At 43.3% G+C, this 14880-nt stretch overlaps 4 protein-coding genes across 4 annotated transcripts; 2 read left to right on the top strand and 2 right to left on the bottom strand.

Moving 5' to 3' along the window:
- Positions 1–1770: 1770 nt before the first annotated feature.
- Positions 1771–3720, bottom strand: EAF02_000779 (uncharacterized protein; the record flags this gene model as incomplete). The annotated part of the gene is made up of 4 exons (XM_038896827.1): positions 1771–2619; positions 2671–3044; positions 3094–3569; positions 3638–3720. 4 exons carry the CDS (start codon positions 3718–3720, stop codon positions 1771–1773), a joined length of 1782 nt encoding a protein of 593 aa, XP_038763686.1.
- A 3211-nt stretch (positions 3721–6931) lies between these two features.
- On the bottom strand, positions 6932–7498 carry EAF02_000778 (uncharacterized protein; the record flags this gene model as incomplete). Its single annotated transcript, XM_038896826.1, has 5 exons — positions 6932–7064; positions 7126–7216; positions 7269–7298; positions 7355–7381; positions 7441–7498. 5 exons carry the CDS (start codon positions 7496–7498, stop codon positions 6932–6934), a joined length of 339 nt encoding a protein of 112 aa, XP_038763685.1.
- A 559-nt stretch (positions 7499–8057) lies between these two features.
- On the top strand, positions 8058–11503 carry EAF02_000777 (uncharacterized protein). Its single transcript, XM_038896825.1, has 3 exons — positions 8058–8152; positions 8312–9673; positions 9726–11503. Exons 2-3 carry the CDS (start codon positions 8531–8533, stop codon positions 10836–10838), a joined length of 2256 nt encoding a protein of 751 aa, XP_038763684.1. The 5' UTR covers positions 8058–8152; positions 8312–8530; the 3' UTR covers positions 10839–11503.
- A 755-nt stretch (positions 11504–12258) lies between these two features.
- Positions 12259–14409, top strand: EAF02_000776 (uncharacterized protein; the record flags this gene model as incomplete). Its single annotated transcript, XM_038896824.1, has 4 exons — positions 12259–12879; positions 12929–13201; positions 13387–14199; positions 14257–14409. 4 exons carry the CDS (start codon positions 12259–12261, stop codon positions 14407–14409), a joined length of 1860 nt encoding a protein of 619 aa, XP_038763683.1.
- Positions 14410–14880: the final 471 nt, after the last annotated feature.

Genomic DNA, 14880 nt, shown 5'->3' with positions numbered 1-14880 from the left:
TTTGTAAATATAGATAACCCATGCCTTCTGATGTGGTTAAAAGCACCGTCGCTCTCCTTCGGTAGTCAATCTAATAACCTTACACCACAACGTCAAGAAACATTTTTTGTACTCATGCTATACAATACATCGCACACCAAATGATATCACATATCGATATCTCCAATATCACTTTGAGGTCTCTCACATATCTCTCATCTCAGCCTTCCATGTTTGCCCTCCATATTATCAAAATGTATTCACAACCTTAAGGTTACCTAGGTAGGTAGGTATTGAATATTGTCATACATAAATCCATCCCATTCACTCCCTCAAGAAAAGATAAACATGAATGGGATACTCAACCCCCTACCTCCAAATTTCGCCACACCTAAAAATGCGTTCGATTTCATCACATCAGACATTCATTACATTGAATATCTATGGTACAACACGAGATATAAAATCCCATAGCACACATACAATCCCATCCCATCTCATCCCATCCCCCAACCCGAATACGATAAGGTTACAACCTACCTAGGTACTTACCAGCCACGCTCGCCACGCTCGCCACGCCCAAGCCGCAGATAGGTAGGTAGGTAGGTAGGTACCCAGGGTTATCTAACCTTCGGTACCTAAGTCTTAACTTAACCTTCTTACAGGGATACAAGCTGCATGTATCGGCAGATCGACAGGCTAGTACGTTAGTAGCTTAGCACACCGAGTTAACTTTTGTACCAGCACTTTGATTTTTTGGGATAGTGTCCGCGTAGTGCGAGGAGAGGATGGGTGGTACTGGAATGTTTAAATAAGGTTTGGAGCGGTGTGGCTGGGATGGGGATTTGATCTGGGTATCTAGCTCGATTTTGGATGGCGAGAGGAGTAAGGGCACTAGTCTTGATGGTGAGGGTACCGGGAGAGTGGTTGGTTTGCGGGATGGGGCTGGGGATGGGGATGATGAGGAGAGAGCGGTGGGGGTAGGAGGATGTGCTTCGCTGGGTATGTATGCATGTAGATAAGGGGGATAGAGATAGAGATAGAGTTTGAGGTTGGTGAGTTGGGGATAATGGTAATGTTGCTTTGAAATGGGATGGATGCGGTGGCGGGTTGGGTGGCGAGGAGAGAAAAAACTCTATTACTGTGTTGAGAAGGATAAGAAAAAATGCTTGAGTTTTGTTGGTGGCGATGGTAGAGATGAAGTTAATCTCGTGTTGGTGTTCAGGTACCTAGTCAGACATTTCTCGTGAATCGATCTTTCGCGTTTGGATTTTGTCGTGGGATTTTGGGGTTTCTTCGATATCATATGATGGGATGGGAATGCCTTTGATGGCTATTATTCGCATGTTATATTTCGTTGAGCTTTGGTGATTATTCTTCAGATTTAGCAAGGGATCATGATGAGGATCATATTGACATGCAATAAAATCACCATCTCCCGTCCAAGGCCGTCGCAGGTACCATGTTACCAGAGTTTCTTTTCAGTCACAATATGCACAGTGGTCTTCAATATTGCAAGAGATATAATAAAGGTAACTTTTGAAAAAATATAAATTCTATAGAAAAAATATGTTCATGAATCATTAGAAATGTACTTAAACCCCAATCACTGATGTGGATGCCATTTGTTTCCATGCTATCATGGCATCTAATCCCTTTACCCCAAAAATCTCGCTTCAGAATACAAAATAACAATAATCAAATGTCAATTCCAATAAAACATTCATTCCCAGGCAACTATGCAAGGATATGATAAAAGTTCTCCAAACACCAGGTCCCAATTGCAAAAATTTAAAGTCCCGAATCAATCTCATCCACAACCGCGGTACTGGAATATGCATCCCATTGCGTGCAGGTCTGCTGCACCGAATTGACAATGGCATCATTCTTGATATCGTCTGGTCGCTCCAAGATATTGGCATACAAGCCTCCGCTAACATGCCACGCGATGTGGCAATGGAAAGGCCAGACGCCCGGGTTGTCCGTGGTGATTTGCCATACCAAGTGACCATTTGCTCGCACAAGTTGCACGTCTCGTCGTTGAGGATTCGCTTGTCGGGTAATGGTGACACCGTCCCAGTCTCCGTCACCTTCATGGAGAATTTGCATGTTGTGTCCGTGCAAATGCATGGGGTGCGATGCGGGAGTAGGGTTGTTTACGACAACGCGAATGGTAGTGTTGCTGCCGAAATTTCGAACGTTCCATTCATCGGGGTAGGTGAAATTGCCTTGATTGGCGAGGGAGAGGATAGGATTGTTATAGTTTGCACGGAAGGATGTTCCGCCGAGGGTCCAGAGGAAACTTCCGGTGTCATTGACGTACGAGCCAATATCGAGGTTTTGGGTTGTAGAGGATGTTTCTGCTGCGAGAGAATAATAGGGTTCTGTGGTGTCTAGCTCATCATTTGTGCAAGTTCCTGGATCTGGAACATCCCACGCTGTACTTGCTGGAGTCGAGTTTGTGTCGGCGCCGTCGTAATAGATTGCTGCAAGAGCATTTGGTTGATTGGACAAAGAACACGTTGTGGATATGTTTGATCTCATCCAGAATGACGAGTCAGATGTTCCAACATTAGCGGTGACAAGAACATCGGTTCTTTGACCAACTGCCAAGGTGACAACATTGGTGGTATACGGTTTCTGCATCAATCAGTATATGTCCCAGTGATCATAAAAGGTTGCGGTACTTACAACTGGTACGAAATCATTGGCAATAACAACCATCTTATGTCCATCGATACTGAATCTTTGCATTCCCTCAGCACCGGCATTGATTAATCTCAATCTGTGTGTTTTTCCAGTGGTAAACTTGAAACGAGAGATACCAGCGTTATCAGAGCATGCGGTGTTATCTCCTGCAGCTTTCGTAGAACAGTCGAAGTTCATCTTTCCATTGATGAGATTGTTGTCTGAAAATGGTTTAGCATCCCCATTGCTCTCGACAACCGATTTGACTATCGAGAAGTAATCCTTGTGATAATAATCGGTTAAGAAAACTGGTCCAAGATCAATGTCATAGGGTGCGTTTGCAGGGCCATGGATAATCATAGGTCCCACAAGTCCACCTGTATGGATGTTAGTATAGAAAAGGAATGTAAAGACTTTTGTTCTTACCAGCATATTGAGCAGAGTAATGCGAATGATACCAGGAACTTCCATAAAGATCGGCTTTGAAAGTATACGTGAAAGAAGCTCCAGGGGCGATAGGGCATTGTGTTACAGCAGGGACACCATCCATGTATTGAGTTCCCTTTTGTAATAATCCATGCCAATGGAAAGCTGTTCCCTCCTCAGGTCCAGTGATTTGATTGTGTACTGTAATCACGAAAGTATCACCCCAATTTGCCTCAATCGCAGGTCCAGGAAATTGCCCATTTACAAGTATGACGTCTTTGGAATAGCCATCCGGGGCAATTGTGCCTCTCGTGACAGTAAAATCGTAGGATCGAATAACTCCGGTGTGAGGAGCTGATGTGTATGGGTTATTCCCACTTGCAGTCAATGAACCCCAGGGATATCCATTAGGAAGAGGATTATCTGTGAGGAAGGGAGGAAAAGTTGGAGCTTGTAGAGTTCCCCAAACAGAATTTCTAGACGAAGAGTCAATAATCAAACCACTACAGTATAGAATTTCCTCGACTCAAGGACTGAGACTCACCCATTAGTTGCGGATTGAGATAAAGTGTTAATAATTCCGGCACCTGCAGTAAAGATGCCAGCGAAGAGACCAAACCAACTCATTTTGAAATGACTGTCGCAACAAGATTAAACGAAAGACTGTGAGATGGTATGTAGATATCGATTGTAGATGTTGGCAAGTGGTGATACTATATAGATATGAAAAAAAGCTTCTGAAGCGCCCATCATTTCCCGGGGCGCTAAGTCGACGAAGATTTGCTCTAGTATAGTATTGCACAGACTGAACTCCCCGTGTAACTTAAAAAAGATCAGACACTCCCTACATTTTATTTGGGGCTTGACATCTAGCGTAGAGTGATTGAATAATTCTGTACTTTGTCATCATGGAAGAGACTGATGTAAGCCTGGGGTATAATTCGTTCTAACTTTGGACACATCTAGCGTGGATCCTAGATATGCTACAATAACAAAATACGGGAAGAGGTTCCTCAGAAATTAGCCTGCCTCCCCAATAGAGTTGGAAACATGAGAAGCATATTCTGTGCTGCGGCAATTTGCCTCCAAACTCTGGTATAAAGTATGAAATTTGAGTTAGCATTATCGAGTACCGACATCTTACCTACATTGTACCTACATAGTTCCTACATAGTATCTAGGTACATGGTCAATAAAGATTGTGAATGGTGCTTTGCAGATAAGGTTACCCGGAGATCCACTCCGCTCCACAAACGAAAAACGCATGGTCGGTACCGAGTGGCACTAACGAGATGTGATGAAGGGATAATATAAGACGGCAAAAAGACTAACCTTAAGGAAGCGAAACTAATCGACTTTCCGCCGTACTCTGTATATTAGAACTTTCTAATTTGAAACAAAATCCCTTAGATTCGGAAAGAAGAGAAAGGGAAAAAACCAAAAGAAAAAAACCAGAAAACCCAAAAAAACAAAAGATCCCTCTCCTTGACTTCTTATTTGATTTGAAGGATCAGAAGGATCATTTAGGGCGATCCACTCCGTATCCCAATGTAAGAAATCTCGTTTGTGTACAGTGACCATTCCCGTATGTATCTCGAACAATATTCCGATAACCAGTTGATCACTGTTCAAAAGGGGACTAGTGTAGATCTTCATGATGTTTCGAAACAAAGTCATGTCCAGATTTGGTAGTGGGTACCCAAGCAAAGATCAAGACTTACATTGAGTATTGAATAATGCTATTTGTATCAGGTACCGAGGTATCAACCCACATCTATGGGCCTCGATTCTATGCGATATATCATGTAAACAGAAATCATATTGCAGTCGAGTAGTAAAGAAGATATTACTAACAATGATGTGTTTCATGGTTTATTTGTATACAGTGATATGTTGCTAGCCGTGATAACGTGAGGACCCGTGCAGAGGTCAGCGTTGTATTTGATTAGCTGGAGGATCTGGTGGTAATTGAGCCTGTTGATGATTTAAAGTCAGTATTGACACGAGGAAACCACGATTAATGGTAGAAGCCTCAAGGCCGTGATAGGAGTACATAATACATCTTATTGAATCCAGTATTGGACATCAATTGGCTACAAGAAACGTGGTCGTTTATTATTAGCACACAACGTCGTGGTTTTCGCATGCAGTTCCAAATCGTTAGCTCACGTAAAAAAGGAGTTGTGAAAACTTCCGCTTTCGATAGTAATACACAATTGATGAAGTTTGAAGAATCATCATGTTGTCATTCGTCGCTACCTGTGTCTTACCATCATAGATAGTCTTTTTACGGTTCGATTGGTTCTAGAACTAGAGGGTGCAAACATGTAGATGGATAATAGTTTTCTCTCTTAGTTATCTCAGACGTGCCAAGCGAAAAAAAATACTTACTTCACGCTAGGTAGGCATTTTGCCCAAGGAACAATCTTAAAAATCGGAAAATATTCTTAGTTGGACAAGTACTCCATAAGAATGATCACTTCCCGACGGAGCGTCACTGCTGATCTTTCGATGGATACAATTGAGTTCTGATATTTTTCGACAATGACAATCAAGTTGTACGGACATGTTACTTCCCGAAGCGATATTGATGTTGCCAAATGAGTCGAATATTGATCATGTTCTCTTCAAAATTCTTGTTGGTTCAACAGCGTAAATGAGATTGATTCAAACATTTGCTCGATGAATCTCAGCTGAAGCCAACTCGATTGTTTAGATGGTAACGTGTCATTGCTCAAGGCAGTTAGTCAAAGTGAGGTTTCACCATGAGAACTGAAGGGCCGAGTACCTCGCCCAGTGGCGAGTGCCTACATATCGACACCTGTGCAGAGCTAAGTCGACGTCAGCCACAAAGCGAAGCACTTGAATTAAGTGGTTCGTGTGGATGAACAAGCATGATTCGTCTGATCAAGACTTTATAAACCCTCCAGCTATGTTCTTTGCTGTACCGAGGCATACAATTTCACTCCGAGAGGGTCTTTCGATGCGCCTTATAATGGCTAGGGGTCCATCATCGAAAGTACCGTCGGATTTTTAAATTTTAGGAATCGGGATTGGCATCTAAGATCGAACTCATATTCTGCCATAGCCATGGTTCTTTGATGGTTTGTAGTACATCAACCTAATAAGAAGACTTCGGTTTCCGTTCACGCCGAAAGGAATATAATTCATCAGTACGGCCGAAAGCGCGATCTTGGGCGAGTATATACGTCATGTCGAGAACAAATATTAAACAATTTCACCAAGCCACTGCGTCTGTCCCATATGGCTTCAAGAATGCGATTGCGAATCCGTCAAGAATGAGTGTCTTCATCAAGAGTAAATGATACTGTGAACATAATTTAGATCTAGAGCCCTCATCTAATCGTTGAAGATCTCATAAGGAAGGCCAAGATAAGAGGTCAAGAGCAGCGCTTGCATAGCTTGCCCCTTCATATGATCGAAGTCGCAACATAAAACACGCACGCTCCATGGCCATCTCACGTTAGTGGCTAGCAAGGCATCCAAGCCTTTTGGCCACAACATAGGATTCAACCTTTCATGACACCGATGAACCAGTGATAAAGTAGTAAGATTCGTTTATTGTTGAATTGAGCTCATCAGGAGGCTCGAGTAAAAGAAAAACGCTGGGCGAGGCTTTGTTGATACAGTTTGCCCCCATTAAACTCCACCCCTATGCAAACAGTTGAGCGGCGAGACCCGAGGATCGACAATTGAAATGTCTCTACCTATTATGTATAATCATATGCCTTAAATTACAAAGCATTCGCCAGGTTCCATCTTCTCCAAAGATAGAAGATGGGCTTTCCCTTCCGACTCTACAGTCGAGCATTTTTCATTATGATGTTCGCGAAGGACGATATGGTCGATTCATAACCAGGGGACGTCGGTTTGCACGGCCGAATGCTGCCAACGTTTCTGGAGATGCGATACTATCGGAACGGATGGTACTACCAATGGCCATGAAAAATCTGAGTGCCAACTCATTAGCACATTGAAACTGATTTGACAGAAAGGAATGATGATAAATACCCGAAAGTGGACCCGGAAGTGAGCATGTATGTGCGTAGAGTCCTCCAAACTCCATTGGGGCCAGGACCAAATTTGATGATAGTAAGTGTGCCTTGGCCTTGTCAGAATGGATTCTTTTCATGCCTCCTCCAGCTTCAACATACCGTACATAAACCCCAAAATAGCGCCGACAGCTGTTATTGAATGCAGTCAGTAACTTGCATATATGAACGAGATCATGATCGCATACTGCCACCCATCATAGCTCCCATCTGGACTATTAAACATACATGGTCAGTAAAAGTCCTAGAGAGAGGGGTAAAACCACAGCCTTACGCTTATTCCAGATAGTTTGGCCACCGGGATGGCCTTGAGGTTGTGGTACTGGAGGCATGTTTGGCGATTTCAAAGGATTTATTTGACGTATCTAGTACCGCGAAGTTGTAAGGCTCATCAACTCATATATCGCAGCTTCGAGCTTTCAAAGTTTCAAATGTTCAAATCTACCTACTAAAATGTAAAATGATCACGGCATTTACCGAAAGCATAGACCATACACACACAAGGAGACAAGCACTAGTATATTCCCCCACATTCTCAACACATTGTGGCCTTAATACCTAAGGCACAGAGGCGAAAAGAATCATGTATGTCACGTGCCAATATTCATAGTCCAATGATGTTCACTTAGAAAACTGGAATTGTTGTAGTGATTCATACTAAAACCACCCTATTTGTAGACAAAAGAGTCTTTTGCGATAGCTCTAAGATAAAATGATTAATTTTTCATGATATCCAATCTCTTCCTCTTGTCCTTTCGTTTCTTCTCTTCTCTCCTCTCTCTTCACCCATCAAAGACCCTTTTGTATCTGCAAGAGAGCGCGTGCGCAAGTGCTCTTATCCCCGATCTCGAACTCTGGTTGGCTAAACATAGACCTCGCGTGTCTCAACCTGAATGTCCAAACTTTCCACCTTGGCAACATCAAATTGAAATAGGTTTCCTTTTCTACCACCAGCAATTGTCCTACAATACCTGCATTGCATAGATGTAAGTGTTCTTATTCTTTGCCTCAATCACAGAGTCCACTTTGTATGATTCTTGATGCATTCCAGTTTTCTTTGCGCTCCCTTTCTCGACTATCTCGTCACTCGTCATCATGGCGCCAAAACTTTGTGGGCATCTACTAACGATCATCATAACTTCCAGTGCGATACGATACCTCTTCCATCCAGTTTATTAGATAGAGAGTTGCGGACATTTAGCATCCACAATATAGACCAGAGGGTCATCGAAGCGAAGCATCTTTGTTGCAGTTGAGGTTGAATGGGGGGAGGAAAGCAACAACATTCCAACGATCTTATTCAATCAACATCGTCAGGGATAAACTTATCTACTGTGAAATACGGCCAATAATCAGTTTAACCGATGACGGCAGTCGCAAATCCACCAAGTTTCCCGCAGATCAACAGGTCGGCATGGGGATCTAGTGTTAACCAAGGAGGAATGAATGCTATTAACGGCGACGAAGTGGGCAGAATGTTTATGCCACGAAAAAGCGCTCAGCGTGCCAACTCATCTTCGTCGATAACTTCATTATCTTCAATTTCTTCCACTTCATCCAACTCGACGGTATCGCAACAGACACCGCAGACTAATGGCGTACCGATGTCCTCGTCTAATGAATCAAACAATTGGGGTACGGCAGCGGCACGGAAGAAGGTCCCAAGAGTGCAACCGCCATGGACCAATAAATCAGACTCGGCCCCTGGTTCCCACACGACACGGCAACCCCCATCGGCCTTGACAAATGGAAATTCTGGTTCATCTATGACTCCATTGCATCAGCCGGCTCCCATGGTACCATCCCAACATGTTACACCAAATGGATCACAGCCGATCAGACCCCAGGGCCAACCTACGGAAGGGGAGCCAATGCTTTACTTGTTATCAATGAACGGCACATTTGATCACAAGAGGATATCAGTACCCTTCTACCCGGATAGCTTGAGGATTGGGCGTCAGACAAATGCTAAAACAGTACCATCGCCTGCGAATGGATTTTTTGATTCGAAGGTACTATCGAGACAACATGCAGAGATTTGGGCAGATCGTAGTGGGAAGATCTGGATTCGAGATGTTAAATCATCAAACGGTACCTTCGTCAATGGAGCGCGCTTATCGGCCGAAAACAAGGACTCAGATCCGCATGAGTTGCAGTCGCAAGATCATCTCGAGCTTGGTATAGACATCGTTAGCGAAGATCAAAAGACTGTTGTACATCACAAAGTCGCTGCGAAAGTCGAACATGCTGGTTTTGCGGGCTCAACTAATAATGTTCTGGATATGAGTTTTGGTGATTTGAATCCTGCCAATGGATCAATGATGTTACCATCTCAAGGTCCCATGCTGAGGGGAAGAACTGGAAGCCAAAGCTCAATAGGTAGTAATGGTCGCGTGGGACTACCGGGTAGCGTAGCTGGGAGTCAAATGAGCGTGATGGGTCAGCAACGCCCGATGAATTTCTGGTTAACACCCGTTACAACAGAGCAGATTGTGAAGAGGCTTTCTGTAGGTTCATATATCTACATGCATAATCCATTTTGACTGACATACAATTTAGCACGAGATGCGAACAGCTCGATTGCAAAATTCCGACCTTGGGCGAGCAGACAACTTTTTTGGCGGCCTGTTATCGAAAGATAGTGTGAAAGAACTTGAGAGTGCTCCAAATGTAGAACTAAAGCCTTCAGCAAACGGTTCCGCTTTATCTTTTAGGGCTGAAGGAAAACCTCGATTTTCTGATCCTCCAGCGCCGCCGCCCCAACAACCTCTTCCTGAAAAGCCAGATGTTGCCCGTTCTCACAACTTTGATCCCTCTTCACCTACTGCCTCATTGAGAAGATCCAATACAGAAAAGCAGAGGTCTTTAGCGAATGGTTCTCCTGTAAGAGAAGTCAGTAGTCAAATAATCACGTTGGTGGAGGCATTGGCATCGGCAAAGAAAGAGATCGACTCTCAAAGTGCTCGGATGCGGGACTTAGAGGAAATGCTTCAAAAGGAACGACAAGCACGAGAAACTGCGGAAGAAATGGCGAAACGATTGGAGCTCCACACACCGGACAAAAACTTGAACGGAAGTGCCAGATCTGGGATGGAAGGTTCAATACTCGAAGATGCTTTTGAGCCACCCTCAGATGATATTTCATCACAAGAGAAAGCCGATATACAAGTGGACGCTAATGGCATTGCCGACTCATCTCGTCTGTTGGAACAGCGCCTTGAAATCATGGTTTCTGATATGCAGGAGCTGCGATCCCAGATGGAGTCATATAAGAAAAGAGCAGAAAGCGCCGAGGGGGAGAGGGATACCGACCGAAAAACCTTAGCAGAGATGATTGAAAAAATTCGTTTGGATGAGCAACTCAGACAACTGTCTTCCGACCGATCCCGATCTCCATCGAAGCAGGCTTTTGAAAAACATGTCAACGGGACTGCGAATGGAGGCGATCTGGCACTGCATTCCACAAGACGACCAAATGGTTTGAAACATACCTCATCGGAAAATGATGATCTTCATGCATCGCTCACACGTGCGATCGCTTCAAAGAATGTCAAACACGATCCTCTATTATACCACTCGACACCTTATGTCTCGATGCTTGGCGTTGTCATGGTTGGTATGGGGTTGATGGCATATCTCAACGGTTGGTCACCATCAAAAGCGGACCAATAAACCGCACAATCTTTTAATACACGTTTTCTTTTATGTTCGAATCAAGCGCAAATACCATTCACGCGTCATACATCGGGTCATCGAGACCAAACCTCTGTATTTAGTCTCTTTTGTAATTTTCACGGGGTCCGAAGATTGTTTAGTTTTGCATGTGGGCGTTGTGGGGTTGCGGGATTGTTGGAATCGTGGCATTGGGGCAAGCGGGCATGGGCAAGCGGTAGGGGCACAACAATACCAAGATTCTGGTTTCGTTTGATTGTTTGAGGGGAAATGGATAGGTTCATCCATATACATATACCAAAACGGGTTAGGGAATGGTATGGACGCTTGAATGGGTTGAATGGCCATTTATCACTTTGGTAGAATAATTCCTTACAGTTGTTGACGATAGCACAAAGTGGACCCGTTACTGGCACTTTCGATATTCTGAAAATGTTCAGCTGAAGTGGACACTTGAGGCTCTATCGCTTTTCTCCTTTTTTTCATTTCTCTCGTGTTTTTCTTATGCATGGAAATAATTTGCCCCAAATTAAACTTGTGGGTCATGAATAGCCTTTCTCGTGTCTTGCAGACTCTCAGTCAACTCTTTATCGGACGCTATGTGCTTCTTAGGTTTATCAATTAGAAACTCTGAAGTCTGTACTACTAGGCCTCTAATAGTATGCATTATGTTCCTTTCTATTAATACCTTGACTGCAATAAAAGCACTACAGGCTATGAGAGATATCATCTCCAATGGCCCCAAATCGAGTTTAGAAGTCCGGTTCGAGGTGTTTAGATGTATTCTGAATGGATGCTAACTAACAACATATGTATGTTTTATATTGGCCGGATGATCGTGTTGTTGTCTGGAAGTTTTGAGACTAATTAATTTGAAATGCCAGATAATATAGTTGAAAGTCAGATTGTATGTTCTTTGAACTGGACATTGATATCGGGACAGGTGAGTTGATTGGTATGGATTCAATGTATGATTTTAGTCAAAGTCTAGTTTTACGGCTCTGCTATACAAGGCCCCTCAGGACATACCTTGAATTCGTCTTTCCAAGCGAAACACTGTTGAATTCCTCTCACGGACAAATACCAACCTGTCTTGACGCGGTTCTTGTGGTGGTACTTTTGTGAGGTTTATGAAGAAGGTGCGTAGCGTGATTGTCCATGGTAACAATGATTCATTCAAGGCAAGCGCTTTCGATCACACACCATCTACAATGAATTGTGACTTGAAATCGATTGAATCGACGTACACATTGCAGATATTTGTTTTAGCTAAACAACATTTTTCTTCAATCATTATCATCATTGTTTTCCGATTAGCATTTTGGGCGCGCGCAGAGTCGCATTTTAAATGAAATCAAAAAAGATCAAATAGACTTGTTCCAGGGTTTGGAGAAAAGCTTTAGAGAGATCTTTGAGGCCTATGTCGGCTCAAAACAAAAGTATTTTTGGCGCAGAGTTCGCGGTAAAAGAACCAAGTCCTCATTTTCAGCACGAGAGAACAATGGCTGTTCATATGATAGATGTGCCTGTGACCAGAACATCATCTACTCCTGAAGCTTCCAGTCAACGGACTCCCCATGCGCTCACACCCCCGCCGTTCAATTACACACAATACATGGAAAGCTCGTTTGATGAATCCAGCCATGCTGGCTGTAAACCGGAGAACATCGAGGATACATTCAACGTACCGTACGGTGTTGATGCTCAGGGCAACTGGTATGGTGATGTGCCAACCCCAGGGGCTCATAAAGACGAATATATGGGTCGTGCAGAAAATTTGTTCAAGGAACCAAAGTCTTCTGATGTCCAGCGCGACGAAAACAGAGAGAAACATCTGCCTTCTTCTCAATCTGATCATTCTGATCTTTGGCACGCACCTACTCCGGGCAATTATGATAGTGCAGAGGTGGAAACCAACGAAACCCCTTTAGATGAGCCGAATGCTTTCAATACGCAAGACACTTACACTATTCTTCCGCCTCCTACCCCTCCAAATATGAGGCCTGATTCTAGCCAATGGGATAGCAAAGTAGGAAATACTGTATGTTACAACCCGCTCAATGGCAGGTCCAGTTTCTCATTCTTTTTAGGACCCAGAAGTCAAAACTCCGCAGAATATACTTCGATTAAGCGTTAATAAGGGCTGTGAAAAGATTGAAAAAGATTGTCAGGCTGGGAACCTACCAGAGAATGTTGCTAACAGAGCAAAATACTTTTTGAAAATGCTCTCCCAGGCTGTTGCAGAATTCACCTATCTTCATTTGGACGAAACCATGAATAAAGTCCTAGCAGTCCTTGTTGCCTGTTGTATCTATATCGCCTGTCAACAGTGCAAAATCCCCCGAACCTTCATTGCAATTCGGGTGCTCACAGAAACTTCTTCACTGGAATTCAAACAGGCTGTTCGCAAATCTTTTGAGATTATACAGAAGTATATCTTTGAGACTAAATGCTCTTGCTTGAGGGCATTCAGTATGTTTCCATGTCGAAGTATACAACAATGATATATGCTAACGGCTTTAGGGGCATCTTCTGAGGATGCTGTCAGATATGCCATAGGCTGTATAAAAAGGATGTCGTGAGCAGAATCTCCGAGTCACTAGCGTTCTGTATAGAATGTTCGAGTGCATATCACATGAGTTGTGTAACATCACTCAGTGCGACGATTCCGACCCCCGACCCTAGCGGCTTAATTTGTCGAAGATGCGTTCCATGTATTATTCATCCTGACGTTGAACAAAATCCAGGAAAGCCAACAGAGAAGCGTTTAATAGCCGCTCGCAATAGTGTTAGTGTCAAATCCAATGATGGCGAAAATATTGAGAAGTCATTCAAATTGCGCGACGATCGATCCCAAAGCCCAGACTTAGTAAGGGAAGATCTCAAAGCCAACTCAATAGACAATAAGATGATAAAATGGCTTATGAAACGTTGCAGGAATCTCCAAAAAAGACAAGATGAGGACATTGTAAAAGTTCTCGCCTCTGTCCAGCAAGATTTTCTGGCACGAATTGAGAATGCAGAAAATGCGACAATAAAACTACTAGAGCGGAAATACCAGGCGCCCCGGATTAAATTGGGCAAGGCACAAGAAGTCTACTTGTGTGCTCTTCAAACCGAGTTGTTACAATTTAATCTACAGTCTAATTTGGAAAAGTTCCTCGCGGGATTACAGCAAAAAAACAACAAGACAAGTGGATTTAAAAGAAACCGCAGTATTCTTGAGCCGTCGGATGAAACTTGCGAAGAATTCAAGACCGCTCTTGTGAACTGTCACTCTGAAACTGCTACAGGAAGACCCGCAGAATATGCCGACAGGTCCTCGGAACCTAGAAGGGGAGATTCCCCGCAGCATTTTCAGGTTGCTTCAGCAGGAACTCAGCGCTCATCACGATACGAGCTAGGCTCTGAATTATAGGAGGGTGAAATTCAAGAGCATCCAGAACCTAGGTCTCGGAAATTTGAACCTGGTATGAGAGATGGTCAACAAAGAAAAGCTAAAAGGGCAAGAATTGACATGCAAGAACAGATGTCGCAAAGTGCCAGTCAGACCGCAGCTCCAAAAAAGTAGATCAAGCAAGAGCTAGCGTAGATAAGCTATCAAGATATAGCAGCATACATGGGGAGAGTTGATGGATTGGATGATGTCAACACAGCCAAACATTGGGACATGCATATGTCAGAGATTGGATACTAAGCACTTGTTGCTAGATCGCTTTGCATTAGTTGGCCATGACCGACAGAATTTTTCAGCGCATAACGTATTCTTAGAGGAAGTATTGGAAAGTTATTTGGGTTATAGATTCAGTTGTTTTGTGACTATCATCCCAGAAGCCAGAGCCTTATAACTGTCATGGCTGGATTAAACCACATGTTCACAGCATACGCATTAATCAACAAAAGACACTTTATTGAATTTTTCAAAACGGGAATTGATATTTCACTGATTGATATTGAATGCAATAATAGCTAAAATCTCTGTACTCAGATTGTTTCAAACATGTCACCAAAGCCTCTTCCAGTAGTATCGTCCAACGCTAGC

Source organism: Botrytis sinoallii, assembly GCF_014898435.1.
Source record: "Botrytis sinoallii strain Bc 23 chromosome Unknown BSIN_001, whole genome shotgun sequence".
Classification (NCBI taxonomy): Eukaryota; Fungi; Ascomycota; class Leotiomycetes; order Helotiales; family Sclerotiniaceae; genus Botrytis; species Botrytis sinoallii.
The sequence above is the reverse complement of the archived record's forward strand: the minus strand, read 5'-3'. Positions and strand labels throughout refer to the sequence as shown.